The sequence below is a fragment of the Agelaius phoeniceus genome, chromosome 17 (genome assembly GCF_051311805.1).
Source record: "Agelaius phoeniceus isolate bAgePho1 chromosome 17, bAgePho1.hap1, whole genome shotgun sequence".
NCBI classification, from domain to species: Eukaryota; Metazoa; Chordata; class Aves; order Passeriformes; family Icteridae; genus Agelaius; species Agelaius phoeniceus.
This window is the reverse complement of record NC_135281.1, coordinates 12,108,192-12,126,152: the sequence shown is the minus strand read 5'-3', so window position 1 is coordinate 12,126,152 and position 17,961 is coordinate 12,108,192. Positions and strand designations below refer to the sequence as shown.

The following is a 17,961-nucleotide window of genomic DNA, read 5'->3' as shown; positions in this document are numbered from 1 at the left end:
AGGAATTCAGATATCAGCCCTAAGCTAGGAAGGCAAAAGCCTCTTGAGACTCTGTTTTCTCACCTCCTGTCCATTTAATTTGTTATTCCCATGCTTTCACGTACTTGATGGCTGCTTGACAATTTTATTGTGTGTTGTACAGTCCCTCAGTGATCACACCTCCCTCTGCCTGGCTCCCTCTCCACGGTCACACAGCTCACATCCAATACTCATCTCCACCACCCAGGGTTCTATTGTCCCCTTGGTGTGGCTGTGCAAGTCCCACTGCTGTCAGCAGGAATTACATGTGTGCATCAAGGAGGGGAAAATCCCTCGTGTGCTCTGCTCTCCTCGTTATCCTGGCACAGTCAGCTCTGGAGATGGCTCATCTATGAGCTTTTTATTCTCTTGGGGGTTGTGAGTACAGCAAGTTGCCTCCCAGGATCAGCAGTTTTGCTCTTGAGGTGTTTAGAAAGTTGATTTACTGTGCATCTGTACACTCTTAAGTGTCCTCATCCCGCCCACCCCACATCTTGCAGCATCCTTGTGTTAGATGGTGGAGCTTCCCATTTCCTTTTTGTGCCACAACACCAATTCCTAACCAGACTCCCAGCAGGCTCCAAGTGAAGCAAACCCTCCCAAATAAAATATGTTCAGGCCCAGCTCAGGCCTGCCATCTGAAAGCTTGGGGAAAATTCAGAAGATACAAAAATGTAAATGGAATATTTTTAATTTTCCTTAAAGATCCAAAGGAAGATGTTTTATAAGCACTTCATGTGAGGTGCTGCTAAAGAAGGAGGTAGTTCTAATAATACCTAATCAGTCAGACAAACTGTAATTCCTTCCCAAATTTATTGGAGTATCAAGAGTTGAATGAAAATGTTGGAGTGAAAGCAACCACACACATGAACCAGAGATTTCCCCTGTCTGAACATGGGTCTGGATTCTCCTCTGCTCCTTCTGGAAACTCCTCAGTTTGGGAGGCACCTGCTGTTTCACACCGGCCACTGTTCCTGAAAATACAACTGAGAATTCAACTCCATTTGCAGCCTCATTTCATGAGCACACAGTTTGTTACCACAGCTTAGAAAAGCGGGATGGCAAACTAGTTTGGGAAAAAAATCAATTTGCCATCAGATTAGAAATCAACTGTAAACATGTTGAAGAATTCTTTTTTTTTTTTTCACTACTGCTCTGCCTTTTCTTCACAATCTGTTGTGGTGTCAGACTTATTTTGATAATACTTGTAGAACTTGTCATATTAACAAAGTTATCAAGCAGAGCAAGCACTTGCACAGCAACAGCTGTAGTCCAGCAAGAGTCAAAATAACTGGCCATGGGTATTTGACAAAGAACATCCACATTGTAGTTCCCCAAATCCAAAATATCCTTGGTACTCTCCAGAGTACTTGTAGTTCTATTGAAATAGAAACTGCCCTTAAACCTGGAACAATCTGCTCCAAACTTTGAAACTGAGGATAAAGATAAAAGGAAAAAAAAATCAGATTTTTTAAAATATATATTAGGATTTATTTTTGCTGTGATAATGTCTCTCAACTATTTCTGCCTCTGTGGAAGTGGTTCATAAAAAAGGGTCGACATTAAATCCAATACAATGATGGAATTTATTTGGTGTTATATAACAAACTCAGAAATACTTGTTTAAAAACAAAATAAACCCCATAATCCACTAAGACTGTAAATTGGTGGGGTTGGAACAATCTTTTCATTATTCTTGTCCACAGAGCTCAATACAATGAGGCCTCAGTTCTTTGCTAACGTCTCTAGGTGTTAACACAATGCTATTAAATCTACTCAATGGCCAAAGATGCAGCCAGTGGATTTATGTGTCCCATTCCTTGGGAGACGTGCAAATCCCACAGATTGGTTTAATGGCCGGATTTTTCAGCTGCAATGTCTGATTTTGCACGTACATCAGATAATATGCATCTATTTATGCAAATTGCTGCTGGATTTATAAGCACAAAACACTCGTGCCTGGGAATTCCTATTTGTGGCCTTGAGCTGGAAGAAGGAAAGGACGGGATTGGGGAGCCAGGGCCCTGCTGTAGGAAAAGAGCAGGAGCCACACTCTGCTTGAAACCACTGCTTTCAGTTTTCTGTGAAATTCACTGAAGTTTCACTTTCTGACCCTGTGTTGATCTGCCTTTGTTTTTACACCAGAAATTTGCTGGTTTAGTGGAGTTAGTTTCCTCTGCTACTGATGTGATGTGGATTAGGCCTGGCAAGCCTATTTTCCTCTAAAAGAAGCAGGGCCAGGCTCAGGCTGGTTCACAGATACTGTTGAGGAGGCAATCCTGGCACTACCCATTTCTCTACCCCATCCTGAGTTTTTCATCTCTGGATAGATCAGATTTTTCCTCCCCAATATGTAATTTTTTGTAGATTTGCTACTACTCCCTCACGCCATGTTTCTTTCCCTCACAGCCCGGGCTCTGCTCTCCTCACATGACACACTCATGAACCCCTGGACATAGATCTTTTCCTGTGAACACAAAGTTTTCCTCATGGGATACACTTGGTTTTCACCTGGCCATGTTAGTTTTTTGCCCACTGAGCACATCTTTCCAGGGCTGTGGTAATTTTCCCCTGGATGTGCTGCTTGTTCCCTTGTGGGGACATGTAAAGAGGGTTAGAGGAAATGACCTTAGGTTGAGACAGGGGGAGATTGAGATTATATATTGGGGAAAAAAATCAATTATGGTGGTCAGGCATTGGAATGGGTTGCCCAGGAGGTGGTGGAATCACCATCTCTGGAGGTGTTTCAGAGCTGTCAGGATCTGTGCTGGGTGATGGTTTGGGGCTGACAGCGGCAGTGCTGGGTTGGTGGTTGGACACGATGATCAGGGAATCACCAAACCTGAGCTGGAAGGGGCACAGATCTTCAAACGCAACCCTTCAGTGAATGGCAGTGATCAAACCACAGCCTTGGCATCATCGGCAGCGTGCTCTGTGATGTGAACCCACGATCTCCCTGCATGCGCCGGCTGGTTTGGACTTCCTTCCCAGGAACACACCAGCTTTTCGCGACAATTTGGACGCTTAAGTTTCTTCTCCGGACAGACGAGGCTCCTGCGGATCGCGGAGCTCGGCAGAGCACTGAGAGAGGAAGCGGCAGACGCTGCCGAACCCCTTTTCCCCTCCATCATCATCATCATTATTATCATCATCACTACCATCATCATCATCATCACCTTCATCCCCGCTCCCCCCGCGCGGGGCGGCGCCTGTCGCTTTAAGCGGCGCGTGCCCGCGCGCGCGGGGCGGGGCGCGGCGGCGGCGCGCGGCGGGCGCTTCACCTGCAGCCCGGAGCGGCCGCGGGACCCGGCCGGCTCCGCTCCGCTCCTCGCTGTACGGCACCGCTCCGATCCGCTCCGATCCGCCTGCCGCGGACATGAGCGCCGGCCCGAGGCGGCGGCTGCTGCTGCTGCTCTTCCTGCCCGTCTGGGGCTCGGCGGCGGTAAGTGGAAACGGGCGCGGAGCCATCCCCGCCGCGGCTCCTCCGCGCCCGCCGCGGCAACTTCGGGCTCGGGGAGTGAGGGTGATGGTGGTGCGTGCGCGGAGCTCCTGCCGCTGCTCCCGCCGCGCTGCCGTTTCGCACCGCCTTTTTTAAAAAAAATCGAATCGCCGCTGTGCAGTTTTTAATTGTTGTTTTTTTGGAGCCGCCGCTCAGGTGCCGCCGCGGTGCCGGCACAAGTACGCTCCGCGCTGCGCCTCGCCGGAGAAACTTCGGGGGCAGCGGCGCGTCCCGGCGCGGAGCCGCTCCGAGCTCCGCCGAGCCCCCGCGGCCGCGCTCCCCGCCGAGCCCCGCGGAGCCCGCGCCCGGTGCAGCCCCTAACTTTTATTTTTACAAGCCCATAAACCCAACCGAGCGGGCCCGGTGGTGATGCTCTGAAAGTTTGGGATTTTTAGGGTTTTATTCCCACGGCGCCTGAAATTGAAGGGTTTCTATAGAGCATCAACAAGCGCCTGAACGCGTGGCTGCAGTGTTACAGAGCGAGCCGGGCGGCTGCTGGCTTTCGGGCTGGGCTGGCTGCGGGAACAAGAGCCGCTTATTTTTCTGCCTCAATCCCCCGGTGCCAAGTAGAATCCGTGAGGATGTCCTGAGCCTCGTGGAGGCTGGTGGGTGCCCAGGAATAGCCGCCCCGATGCGCTCTCGTCTAGCGAGCACCGCTCTAATAACGGGGCGATTTCAGATTGGAAGCCCGCTATGCTCGGTGAGACCCTTTGAAATGTGTCCTAATGGCAACATCTTGCCAGCCGCGGTCAGAGTCCAACAGAGCCGCCGCTTCCTTGCGCTTCCCATGCAGTAGCTGGCATCCGTCTCCCGAGCGTGATTTTAAGCCGAGTACATTGGCTTGTGTTCTGCTTACTAAGCTCATCCGAAAGGACCCTTCCTTCTCTCCGGTTGGTCTCTGTGTCCCTGGCGCAGCGCAGTCCGTGTGCGGGAGTGTCTGGGGCTGCGGGGGTTGCTGTGCTCCCCGGGGAGGCAGGTGCCCGCCCGGAGTTGCACTTTGCGGGGAGGCGCCGCTCCCGCTCCCCCGGCTGCAGCCGGCGCTGCCGGCTCTGGAGGCGGCGGAGGTGCCGGCAGCATCGCTAAGCGATGCTCTGGCTGGCTCTGCCGGCAGCCCGGGCGCGTTAGAAATCCCCTGCCACCAGCACTTGTTAGTGCTTAAATCACCTGGCACTCTCCACGCATAAATCACGGGCTTGTGTGCTGTCAGCGAGTTCCCCTGGAGCTGGGGTCTGGGACCTTCCCTGCCGGGGAATCCCAAGGAGCCCGGGCTGCTCTGACTGGACCGTCCCGTCCCTGTGGCTGGGGCTGGATCCTTTGCTCAGTCCAAAGTTGCAGCTGAGTGTTTTGTTGGCTGCGTCCCTCTGGGTGCTGGCACGTTGTGCACGATTCTGTGCATTGTCACGTTTTTAATTGGGAATCCCTCCATTCCTTCCCACTGCCGGGGCAAGAGCAGAGCCTGGAGGGTCCCAGAGGCTGGAGCAGGCAGAGCCTGGGATGCTGCTGCCAGGGTGAAGGGGAAGGAAGGGTGTCCTCACCTGGTCGCAGCTCCTGTGTTTCTCCCCCTTCCGTGCAGGGTCTGCCCAGTTTCTCAGTAGCTAACCTCGGTGGTTTGGATGTTGCAACATCAGGCCTTTGCGTGTCTCCAGTGCGAGCACAGCGCCTTGATGAATTGCTGCTCTTTGTTTCCTCCCCTCTTCTGACAGTGCCCAGTATTCCAGCCTTCCTACAAACAATGCTCTCTTGTAGTCAGGCAACTATTGCTGGCCCATTTTATTTTTTGCAGCTACAGTATGGATCCACTCCAACAGATAGGCACTCTAACACAAGCAACTTCTACTTGCACACTGCTTTACTGTTCAGGTTTGCTCATGCCTAAACACTTCATCACTGGGTGCAAAACGTTTTCCCAAATGACAAAAGTCATGGTGTGCATTTTCCTTGTTTTGTTTTTGCAGGCACACAATGGGGATCTTACAGTTAGACCCACATGCAAGCCTGGCTTCTCAGAACAAGACTACACAGCATTCATCTCCCAGAATATCATGGAAGGGCAGAAGTTACTCAAAGGTAAGTGGAATAAAAAGCTTAATAGCTTCTGCAATAACTGTATTTTCAGGAGGTGAAAGGAGGCTTAAAGATGCTGGTTTTGATGGTGAAATTGTCTGCAGAATTATGTTTGTAGGAGGATGAAACACTAAGTGGTTTACCTGAGCACAGTTTTGAATACAGATGAATCATTTCAAGTCCGCTGCTGTCTACTTCAGGTGGATTGTTTGTTACACCGTGCGAGGTCATCACTTCACTCTTGAGTCTCCCACTCCCACCCTGTCTGAAGGAACTCTGCATCTGATATTTTAGAAAGTATTTTTATGTATGAAATTCAAAGATCCCTAAATTATCTCTGCTTTGAAATGGATGATAAAGCAGACGTTGTTGTTGGAAATGTGGTAAACAAGCCTACAGACATTCTGTTCACAAATGTGGCATTCATTTTCATTACTGCCCCACTGACAACATGAAAACACAGGCAAAAAGAAACTACCAATTAGCTTTATAGTAATTGCAGGATTATAACCACTTTTGTGCTTGTAAACTCTAAGATGTCTTCATAATCCAAATAACAGTAGATTATCCTGTGTATTGCTCTGTCTCCTTTTCAAGTTAAAAATAATTAAACTTTATATTTGCATGACACAGAAAAATACTTTATTCCAAGAGAAATTTTGAAGATCAGAATCCTCCAGCAGCCCAGGAAGTTGGGGAGCATATCAGGACTTGGTGCTCTACTCAAGGCTTTATAACTGTATTTTGCAGTGTTTTCCTGAGTACATTTTGCTTGCATGCATGTCTCTGTGCCAGAAAGCTGGGATTTCTGTCTTCCTCCACACCAAACTCCTGCTCTGTTACTTTGATTTTTCTCAGAAGAGAGGGAGAGTTGTCAGTGTTCTCTCTGGCTTCAGCAGAATCCAGGACTGGACATTTTTGCTCTGCGTGAGCTGGCAATCACTTTTGTTTCTGTGCCCAGTTGTCTTAGTGTTGCTGTTCAGGAATTCTCTTGACTGGCCTGGCATTAATTAGTAGACCTTGGGGAGTTTATTTTTAGTTTGAAGGGTAACCAGTGAGGGAATTGGGATGGACAAGCTCAAGATTATGCAACCCTAAAGAGACCAAATACCAATAGTTTCCACTTTGTAGCAATTTTTCCTAAGTGTGAAGGCGGCTTTACAGGTCAGTCTGGAAACTGGGGAGATTTCATGCTCTTTTAGCTTTGCAAATTATTTGATAAAAAATGTTCTCTGAGTACTGTAGAAAGCTGTGTCATAAATATATTTGCTCAGAAGAGTGGTTTTTTGCAGTTTAGTGCTTGATAAATTGTGCTGTGTTTATGGAGGTGGACAACAGGGATGGAGCAGAAGGGTCTGCTCAGAGGCATTAGGTGGCCGTGACTTTCAAAACAGCACAGTGGCTGTCATTTCATTTCTGGTTTAACTGATAATTTTTAAATAGGAAATTATATTTACACAGGCTGTCAAGTTGATTTGAATGAAAATATATTTCTATTTGATTTTATCCTTTAGGGACCAGTTGTAGTTTTACATTAGTCATGGCAACCCTGCCTCTGATTTAGGGCTGAACTCACCCTGGGGACATTATGTATCCATGCCCCACTTGTAAGATTCACGTCCTGATAACGTTGTCGCAGGTTCCATGATTTAAAAGCATTTTCTCAACAAAAGAAGGAAGAAAAAAAGTGCAAGTGCTATGTTTGCTAATAAGTAAATTATCATCTTTGCACCTTTTAATCTACAGTCAAATACATGCTGTTGTTTATCATAGAAAGCAAATATATCTAATTAATTTATACAATAATGGGCAAGAAAATTCTTCATGCTTGTGTTGTTCTTTATATATACTCTAGCATGTAAAATTGGTCGTTTTCCAGTTTAGGTTTAATTTTACTTCCTAGCACTTGATGTGTCTGAAGCATAAAATGTTTATCTCTTTCTTCCATCTGGGTGAAGTATTGTACAATAGTTCAGACCAAAAATGGGTTCAGATTGCTTACATTATCATGTTTGATAGATTGACATATGTACTATTTCACACCATCTTACCACGCAAAGCTCTGCTGCCAGCAGCTACCACCATCTTATTCATCAGCATTCAGTAATTCATCTGCAGGCCAAATGGGACTGTTTGCCTGAATTAAAGAAAAAAAAAAAAAAAAGAAAGAAAGTAGGCAGAAATTCACCTGTCAGTGCTTTCCTGGAATCTGGGGGTTGGAAAAAGCGTGTCTGTAGCTTGGGTGGCTCTCGGGGGATTTCACAGAGCCAACATGAGGTTTTTATGGATCATGTTCACCTTGTCCTTAGGAAGGAGAGGTGGGCAGTCCTGGGACAGTTTATCCCTGAAGGTTTGTCCATCAGAAATCAGGCAGCATGCAGCCCTCAGCATGGTGGTGAAATTCCTCCACGCCATGGAGAAATTTGGACGTTCATGGTTCTGTGTGGCAATAAATAAACCGAGCATTTCCCTTTTAAGCTTTGCAAGATCCAGCTCTCAAATGTATGCACTGTTATGAATGCATCAAAATGAAAGTGTTTATAGTATTCTAGGTTTGAATCAAGTTAAACAGATAATCACTGCTTATAATTGGTTTATTCCAATGGAAATAGCTTAGCCTTAATTTGACAACAAGAGCTTTTACAGAGTCATTGTTTTATTATAAGTATGCCGTAAGCTATTAGCTACTACTTTGTGGTTCATCTTATTTGCCTGAGTCAGCTCTCTAACATGCTCAAAACATACAGATTCTAGCAGGAGCTATTTGTTACACAGTAATTAACTTGTTTATGATAAATGGATGGGAGAAATGTCACGGCATTTTGTTTTATGTATAAATGAAAAGCATCTGCATTCTAAAAATTTCATGTTAATTAGACTTAAAATAGTTTTCCCCAGTAGTGCCACAAATACCACACGCTGTACATCGCTGCCAACACTGTGGCCTGATGATGGGGTGGTGGCTGAGGTGATTTGTGGAGCCAGTGCCTTCCTCAGAAATGCCATCACTGCATCTCTTAATGAAAGCTACTGGGGTGTAATCTGTTATACTTTTTTGTCTTTGTTTTTGTTTGCAGGATAATAAACTTAGTCTTGATCACTGATGCATGAGAATGTTTAAGATAGCTTCGTTAAGTATTTTCTTCTTTAGCCTAAGGGAAAGATCTCCATGTCTGCAGTATGGCAGAGGATGATTGTGGCACAGGGATCTTTTCCTCTTTGTTAATTATTCATGTTAACTTAACGTGGTGAGAGCATTGGTCCTGAGGGGTGGGGAGCAGGGCCATGTGGGGCTGCACTGAAGCAGCTCAGCAGTGTCCCAGGGGATCTGATTCCTGATGTGAACTCAGTGTTTGGGAGCGATGAAGACCAGCGGCCTCTTGGGGAAGGAGGGAGAGAAGGATGCTGGAAGTGGTGAGCAGTATGATACTCTTGCTATTGGCTTTATGCCCTTTTGGATTTTTTTGTAGTGTTTTTTAAGATTATGATTAATGAGAAAAGATGTTTTTCAGAATGAGAAGTGGAGGTTTAATTGGCACGCCGTGAGGCTGTGGTGGCTGGGAGTGGGTGGGATGACATCAGGGTGTTGAATGCATTATTCCTCCAGTGTGGCCCCACCAGGCTCCAGCACCTCTCAAACACACCTAAACAAAACAGCTCACAGCAGACAACACGAGCAGATGAGAGGCAGAGCCACTTTGTTGTGTTTTCTGTGCATCCCTTGGTGTGCAGTAATCTGTGTGCCTGTGCCCAGCCCGAGCAGTGCCTGTGCTGATGGAGCAGGGGAACTTCTCCTGTGTGGGCAGCCACGTTTGGGGACAAGTGTGTGGCAGCACGCTTTATTTTCATATGAGGAGATGAATAAACTCTGCCAGCATGTTCTGCTCTAAGAAAATGTATGAAACCAAAGTTAGCCAAGCTCATGCAAATGCATAAAAATGTAATTGCTTCTATTCTAGGATTTTTTACTAGCATGATTTTTGGTTTAAAAAAAATACATAAAAGCTCTATTGGAATACCGCTTTTTTTTTTTTTTTTTAAAGAAGAATTCACTATAGAGATAATCTCTTGTAAGTTTTTGAGAGATAGGATGTTCTTCATGGTCAAAAGCTTTTTTGTTCTCTCCACTGAGATTTCAAAACCTCCATCCTTTTTAGCCCTCACCACATCCAATATTAAAACTTAAGAAGGCTGTGAATGCTACTTTAGAAAATACTGACTGCATAGACCAAAAAACCCCAGCATCCACAATTTTCCTGGGATGGTGGAGAATACTGTAGATGGTGCAGGCTTCCCACTTTTCCTGGGTTCAGAGTCCAGAAAATACCCAGTACCCATCTGCTGTCAGTTTTGGCAGGAGCTTGGTTCCCACAGGCTCTGAAGGGTGTGTGGATGCCTGAGGCTGCCCTGCCCACAGTCATGCCTGTGTCTTCCAGGTGCCCTCTGGTGTGTCCTGAGGGTGCTTTTGGGAAGGGAAGAGCCTGAGCAATGCTGGATTTGTTCTGGTGTTTGGTGATTTTTTTGAGCACCTCTTAGGGCTGCTCGGTGCTTGCAGCAGTTCTGCTGCAGCCTCCTGGAATAGCCAGTGCCTTCTCCAAGCTGCTCGGAGCTGAAAAAAGCAGAGAGGCTTTTCCATTCCTGTTTCCATTATTTTCTGGTCTGTGATTTTGCATGAAAAGCAGTTACTGCAGTTATTGTACACGTAATTAGCTTCACAGTTCCCTAACACCATCTGAAAGTAGGAGAGCGGCCGCTGGAGCCCAGAACTCACCCTCACCTTTCTTCACTCCTTTCTTGGAGCAAAGAGAGGCAGGCAGGCATCAGCTCTCTGTGTTCAGCTTGCACAAGCTCCAGTGGAGCTGCCTCTCAGAGAGCACTTCTCACATTCTGCAGGACAACTTCTCCTAAAAGCAGTTTCTCGTGATGGGCACGTTGCAAATCAAAACCATCATTTCCATCCTGAGTTCCAGGGGAGACCCCAGAAAGAGCTGCTGCAGAGCAGGGAGCTGCTGATGCCTATGTATTTTTAATGTGTTTCTTCAGATCTAACTTCTGACACAAAAATGATGTTTAAGATGACATTTTTATCTAAATAAAATTGCAGTTAATGAGACTGGAGTAGTCAATAACACTCTGTAGAGTTAATCCCCTTACACTGTTTAATAACTGTATATATTGCTTTCTAGTTCAGAGCTTTGAACCAAATTCCTCAAACCCAAGCAAAATTACATTTTTCTGCATTCTGGGGAGTTAACTGATTTTTATCTGAATAAATCTGCTTCTTCAACAACAGACTTGAAGCTTCTCTGTTTTTTCAGGGATTTGTCTGTTAGAGAATTGTGCTGCTTCAAATTAGGCATTCTAGATAGGTATTAAGGAAGAAGATGAAACAACAATTTCTGTTGAATAATTTATTCATTTCTTTATTTATGCTTAGGCTTTTAGGAAATAAGCTGTGTCTGGAACAGTATCAATTAGTTATTTATTGTGAAATACCTGTTGTTTTGAACGCTAAGCTGATCGTTTTAGGGCTTTTAAGGTTGGAAAATGTTAATTTTAAAGTCAGTTCTTTGTACAGGAGTTGACTGTCACTGACAGAGCTCATGAGCTCTGATCTCACAGAGCAGATGCTGAAAGCATTCTGGAAATTACGGTTTTGCATGTGGCAATTGAAACTTATTTATTCTAGCAGTGAAATATTTTCTTGCCTAATTTTCATTGACCTAATGCCAGTTCTCATTGCTTAATTTCATTGATATTTATGTGCAGGCCTCCTTCTGCCTTAATTTCTACCCTGGAAATGAGTCTCATGTTTTTTTAGATGGGATTTATTTCATTGCAAACTCAAGCTGGGGGAGTACTTGGTTCCACAGCAGCATGGGCCATGTGCACAGCTCATAGAATATTTTAGCAATATAGATAATACTTAAAAGTCTTATTTGAAGGGCAAGAAGAGATTAAAACTACAGAGGATAGGATTTCATTGGAAATCTGCTGCTTAATGTTTCTCATAGAATGAATTTGAGTAACATAGGGAAAGATGGGAGTTTGTTTGATTTGAGGTTACTGGAATATTCTGAATTAAGGCCATCGCTGTATCAAGTGGAATTTTTTATTTTCAGGCAAATGGAAGTAGTAAGAACTAAGACCAATCCTTGGCAGCTTTGAGTGGTTTGGCAGGGGGGTTGGGATGAGCTGATTTCCAGGCAGATTTCCCCAAGATCCTGATGTGGAGCACTGCAGGAGGAACCTCTGCAAGCTCAATGGAATTGATCTGTATCCCTTTTTGTGTATGTAAACCTTCTGTGCCCTAGCCAAAGATTCTGAAGAGTATTTAGCTTCAAATCCATTTTCCTTTTGGTGCCTACATGACCCCCAGGGTTGTTTATCCAGGGAAAACCCAGAAGTGTCCTCGGCCAGCCCTGCCATGGCAGGGTTTTCTTACTGCTCAGGATGCCATGATATATTTTAGATATTTTATTTTAATATTTATTTATTAGTATTTCTGAAATGAGAATGCTAGGATTGTTTAGCCTGGAGAAGACTTTATAATTTTGTATAAACTCCTTGTGAGAATGTGCTGAGATGAGGTGCACAGAGGAAGGGCAGAACAAAATGGGTGCTGACACTGAAATGCAGAACACCACACTTAAATGTGGGAAGAAACTCTCAGCCTGAGGGTTGTCAGACACTGGAGGTGGTTTCTCAGAGATGCCATGAGGTCTCTGCTCTTGAAGATACTTGGAACCCATCTGGATCTGGTGCTGGAGCCTGCTTTGGCTGCCCTGTGCTGAGCAGGGGCTTGGGCAAGCAGCTCTGCAGCCTCCGCTGCGCTCTGACCCTGGGAGTCTCACTGCAGGTGAAAAGATAAGACAGAGGGATGAACTGAGCTTTTCTTCAAATACAAATCACACAGCTTTGAATAAAAACATTGCAACAGCCTGCAAAACGTGATCTTGACTGGGAAGTTGTGTTTCTTTAATTTCTTGGAAGCACAACCTCTAAAGAGGGAATAATTGAAACACCAGGGACCAGCATTCAGCTGTTTGCTTCCATTAATGTCCAGACTTAACCTAGGCATAGTTTGTCTCCTGGCATAAGGAAATGTAACACTTACATTGAAAAAGCACTCAGTTTCCTCTTTATTTTTAGTGGAATGAAAGAGAACATGTGGAGCAACTGTTTGACCCAAAATATTTGTCTTATAAGCAGCTACTTCACTCCTTTCAGGAGGATGTTGGTTTCCTAAGCGAGTTTTCTGCGACATGAAAAACGCTTGGGCTGAACAAGATCTCTTTTTGCCACAGGCTTGCGATTTCTCTTGTTTATGTTCATTATCCCTAATTTATTTATTAATTTTGGATTGCAGTCGCACAGAAGGAGCGTGAAGTGGCAAATGCTCTGGCATATGGGCTGCACTGTCACTGGGAACACTCAGCCACCCTGTGCCTCGTGACCTCGGGCTGCAGCATCCACATTCCCTTTTCCTGCTCCCTTCCAATACAAATTTATAATTTTTTTTTTGCCATGCCCTCACTACTCTGGTGCCACTGTTCTGTAGCAGGGAGCCAGTGGCAGTAACTCAGGGCTGTGCTGGTTGTGCTGCTCATCAGCTGCAGCCCATTAACGCCAGCCTGGCAATGGCAGCCACTGTGTGCAACCCACAGTGGGGGTGTTGGAAGCTCCTCCAAGGACCCTGAAGATATGTATGGGCCACCCATGGAGGAGGAAAAAGTAAAATAGATGCCCTTTCTGCTTTGAAATGAGCCAGTCTGTTTTCATTGATGCCCAGAAGCACTGCAGTCATTAAAGGCTATTACTATGCCTATTATAAATCACAATTTCCTAGCAGTTCAGAGGTTAGTCACAAATTTTGTTACAATGAGTTTGTCTCATAGTAATTCCAATCCTTATTAAACGAAATTGTCTTTAAAATAATTATGAATGTAGCAATTATCCAAAGATAAATAGTCAAGATTACAAGAATTGTTCTATACTGAGCTATGTATCAACTCCCTCCGTCAGTTCATGTCTAGAGAATCATAAAAGGCAGGTCAGTGAAACAAATGTCTGTTATTTCACCATGTAGCAAGAAAAGCATATTGGAATAATTGGTATAAGAAAGAAAAACACGCCAGCTTGGTAAGATGGTGGAAAATAAAGAAGTTACTACAGGTGGTAGAGTGCCAGTCAGGACTGGTTTAAAGTAGGAAATGTAATAACCTGTTTGTTCCTGATGTAGTCAGTGGGGGTGAGCCAGTAACTCTGTATAAATGCCACCAAGAGCAGTTTGTGGTCACACCTGGGCCTGTGTGTTGGTGTTGCTGGGCTCAGAGCTGGACTGGAGGGGCTCAGGAGGGTTTCTGGGGCACCTCCTTCCCCAGGGCACCAGCAGCTCCCCTGTAACAGCTTTGTGTCCCTGATGTGGACTCTGAGATCCATGGCTGGGGACCAAAGCCAATATATTACTTTGCTTCCCTTTCCTTCCTCTGAGTTTAAGTGGAGCTCTCTTGATGCAATTTAACCCTGTTTGTATTTATTATGGACACACAGAACAGTTGCTGATTTTATTTTTCTTCTCCCGACACATGTGAATTTATTTTTTTTCAGGTTCTCTAGGCTGAACCTCTCATTTTTTGCCTTTTGTGTCTTGTGCTTGGCTCCCTCCTCTGAGCCCTCGTCTTTGTTACTAACACGATACTCCAGGTTGATGTGGTGCTGCCAGCCAAGTCTCACAGTGCTGAGCAGACAGGGAATATTACTCTGCCTGTTTTGCAGGCAACACTCCACTTGATTTATCTAATGTGATGATTGCTTTTTTTCTTAGCAGTATGATACTGTTGACTCATGTTCAGCTTGTGATCCAGTATAACCTCCCACATCGTTTTTTGATGAACTGCTACCTACCCAGTCATTTTCTGTATGTCTAGTTGATTAATCCTGCTGAATCATGTTACCTTGCTCCTCTTCTCTTGAATTACATCTTGTTTTTGTTTTAGCATCAGCCTTATCTAACTAGTTTGGATTGTTTTGAGTTCTGATCTTGACATCCAACAGAGTTGCAGTTGCATCCTGCTTGTGGATGGTTTGCAGATGTAACCAGCATATGCTGCATATTTCTTTATCTGTTCTGTTAATAAAGGATTGAACAAACCCAGCTCAAAACAGGCTGTGGCAGAGCCCATGTGATAGAGCCTTCTGCTCTGACCATGCACTATTAGAACATGCTCTGGGTAGTTATTTCAGGAACTAAAATGGGAATGGTGAACAGAGCCTTTAATGTCTTGAGATTGTCTGTTAGGATCTGTGGAAACACAATTCCAAATGTCCTCAGTTATCGGTACTTGCCCTGACTTTTATGAGAATTACAAACATTGGGACCTTTGAATTTTCGCCATTTGGAGACATTCCAGGTTAAAGCCTAGGCTAGGTTCATGGAATTTCAGTAAAATGCTGTTGCTGTTGGAATGTCCAGGCTGCAGGACAAAATGTTCACCTTGACTTTCCTCAGGATGCTGGAGGTCTGCTCCTTAAAAGCCATTTTCATTGACAGAGCTTTTACTAATCCCAAGGTGAGCTGGAAGAGCAGGATTAAATTAAAACCAAAGCAGGGTTGTAGCTGGATGTGGAATATGCACTCTGGTGTGACCTGTTTCCACTGCTGGCTGGGGATTCCACTTTGCTGTGTTCCATTTCCACCTCATCCTGGAAGGTGAGGAAAGCAAGGTGTTCACCCTGCACAGGGTATTGCACTGCCTGTTTTTATAGATCTGTGTTATTCACAGAGCTTTTTAGGAAGCCTAGCCCACACTGAAATATTTTAGTGTTTAGTGTCTCTCTTTAATTTTGCCCATCATGCCTGTGTGTTTTGGTGACTGAAGAAAGGTAGGTGCTGCTCCCTGTGCTGGAAGAAGAGACTCTGCTGAAATCTCCTGGAGCATCTCAGTTTAGAGGGGAAAAAGAGCTGGGGAAAAAGAGAATTTCCAGTATTTTGCTACCAGTGAAAATCCTTTCCTGGACAGGCAGAAAAAGTCATTGTTTCAGACTCTGTGTGCCCTGCTGTTTGACTTTTAGGAGCCTGATGTTGCTGGCTGGTTGCTTTCCTCCCTTCAAAACAGGTTTACACAATTACACATGGAAGACAACTGTTTTGCTCATCTCCATAAACCTTAAATATTTTTATTTTGTGCCTGAATTATTTTGGAAAATAACCTTCCATTTATTTACCTTTTTATGGGCTTCTGAACATTTTTTCATTGATTCAGTGGTTCCTTTTGGTCCTCTGTAGAGGCCAAAGCAATGTGGATAAATGGCATGATTAAAAAAAAAAGGATTTTTCATGTTTGGGTTTTTCCTTTGCCTGTGGACAGAAGGGACAGGTTGAGGATGAAGAAAAATATATGTATGGTTGATAGGATGAAGGAGAAACTATAGGTCAGGGCAACATTTGGAGTGATGAAATATTCAAGGATTGCAGCTATAAAAAAATGTTTGGATTGCACCCAAAGATTTCCCCATCCTCTTTTCAAACTGCAAGAAGAGACCCTCATCAGGAGAAGTTCAGTGATCTCTGGAACGCCAAACTCTAGATGCCTGTTCAAATAACTGAATAGGAGATTGATTATCTCTGTGCAAAGTTTACTGAAAGATTTTTCTTCTTTTTTTTGTTTGCCTGGAGTCTCAGATATAAGAGAAATTCAAAGTTAAAAGGCTGGTTGCTGTATCTGCTAGCAAGCAAACTGCTCCAGTTATACTGGGTGGTTTTGAAACCTCCTGACAAGAGGAAAGGGAGGAGATTTAGGTTGGGCAGGGTAAAAGTTTCTTCACCAAAGAGGTTGTTCAAGACTGGCCCAGCTGCTCAGGATGGTGGTGGAGTCACCATCCCAGGGGGATTTAAAAGCCACGAGGATGTGGCATTGGGGACAGGGGACAGTGAGTGGTGGATGGTCTTGGAGGGCATTTCCAGGCTCAGCAATGCTCCCAGAAGGGCTGTGTGGACAGGGACGGTTGGCAGAGCCTGGTTTGGTGTTGGCAGAGCCTGGTTTGGTGTTGGCAGAGTCTGGGTTGGTGCTGGCAGAGGTTTTGTCCCACTTTATCCCACCCTGCTCACTGCATGCCCAGGGCATGGCCCTGTGGGGGCTCCTGAGCGCTGAATTTGCCGAGCTGTTTTGGCAGAGAGCCGTGCACATGAGGCATTTCACCAGAATGAATCTTCCTGCAATTTTCAATAAAACAAAGTTTTATTTTCCCTTTCTGCTGTGGATTGAGACATCGTGTGTATCCTGCTAAAGAGCAGCAGAACCAAGCATTGGTGGCACAGCCAGTTTTACCTGTGCAGTAATGGAGCAAATTTCATTGTTTGGGAGCTGGGATGATAAAGCAAAGTTCTGTAAATGCAGCAGTTGTGTCCTTTGGCAATGCACCTGTAAAAGGGAGAGTTTGACATCTGTGGAGTGGAGCTGTTTGGGAAGAAAAAAATAGAAAATTAAAATAAGGGTGGGTGGGAAGAAGTGTTGTGGGTGCCTAGAGTCCTGGGGACTCCAAGAACTGTTGGGTCTGGAAGTGGTGGAAATTATGGAGACTTAAAACAAAGACAATATTTCTGCAACAGTTTATTAACAGTCTAAGTGGTTTTTTTTGACCTTTCATCTGCATCAGGTCCCTTATGAGCAGCCTTTTATTGCAGTATATCTGTCTGCACTTCCTGGAGAAATTTGTAGGGAATCCACACACTGAGAAACCTCTTCTTAGGAGAGCTGTCCTGAAAAAGGAAAAACAAAGAAACCAAACAAACCAACAAATCCAACTGCAAAAAGTAAAAAAAAACCCCTCAAGGTTATATATCAAAATCTGTAACACATGCTCAAAAAAAGTTAATATCTGGTGGATGTCAATTAAGTTCTTCCTCAGCTAATAAATAGCTTAGGAGGTATAAAATTTAATACTCTTAAAATTGCAGAAGCCTTTGAAGAACACATTTAAATTGGACTCATTGGAAGAAGGAGATTTGAAACTGACCTGTTCAGAGGTGAGTAATGAAAAAGATGTGATGGAATGAGGCTGCATTCCTTCAATACAGAGGCCTTTTTGCCTTAAGTTTTTGTTTCCTGAGGTGGCTTTTGGAACAGTTTATTTTTAAGTTCTTGTGTAATATCAGCTGAACTGCCCTGGTAACAGTGGCCTGTTTATTTCTGAGCCTATTTTTAAGTGTTTCTGAGGCTCAGCTGGGCTGGGAGTGGGTCACTGTGCCACAGAAGGAGCCTCCAGAGCAGCTGTGTGCAGTTCTGCCTGTGGCCACACCTACAGGTCCTGCTCACTTTTGGATTTCAAGCGTCAAATCTGTTCCCATCTCAGCATCTCAGGCACCAAATTCCCACTTT

General features: G+C 44.8%; 1 protein-coding gene across 2 annotated transcripts in view; it reads left to right on the top strand.

Annotated features, from left to right (window-relative positions):
• Positions 1 to 3,261: 3,261 nt before the first annotated feature.
• LOC129127871 (cadherin-4) overlaps positions 3,262 to 17,961 on the top strand; it is a 421,144-nt gene continuing 406,444 nt past the window's right edge. Inside the window, exons 1-2 of one of the 2 annotated variants that reach the window (XM_054644769.2) lie at positions 3,262 to 3,460; positions 5,473 to 5,584. In XM_054644769.2, the coding sequence (XP_054500744.2) occupies positions 3,395 to 3,460; positions 5,473 to 5,584 (178 nt within the window). In that variant the 5' untranslated portion in view covers positions 3,262 to 3,394. The remainder of the gene's footprint in view (positions 3,461 to 5,472; positions 5,585 to 17,961) is intronic. The other variant, XM_077187244.1, reaches the window with a different exon arrangement.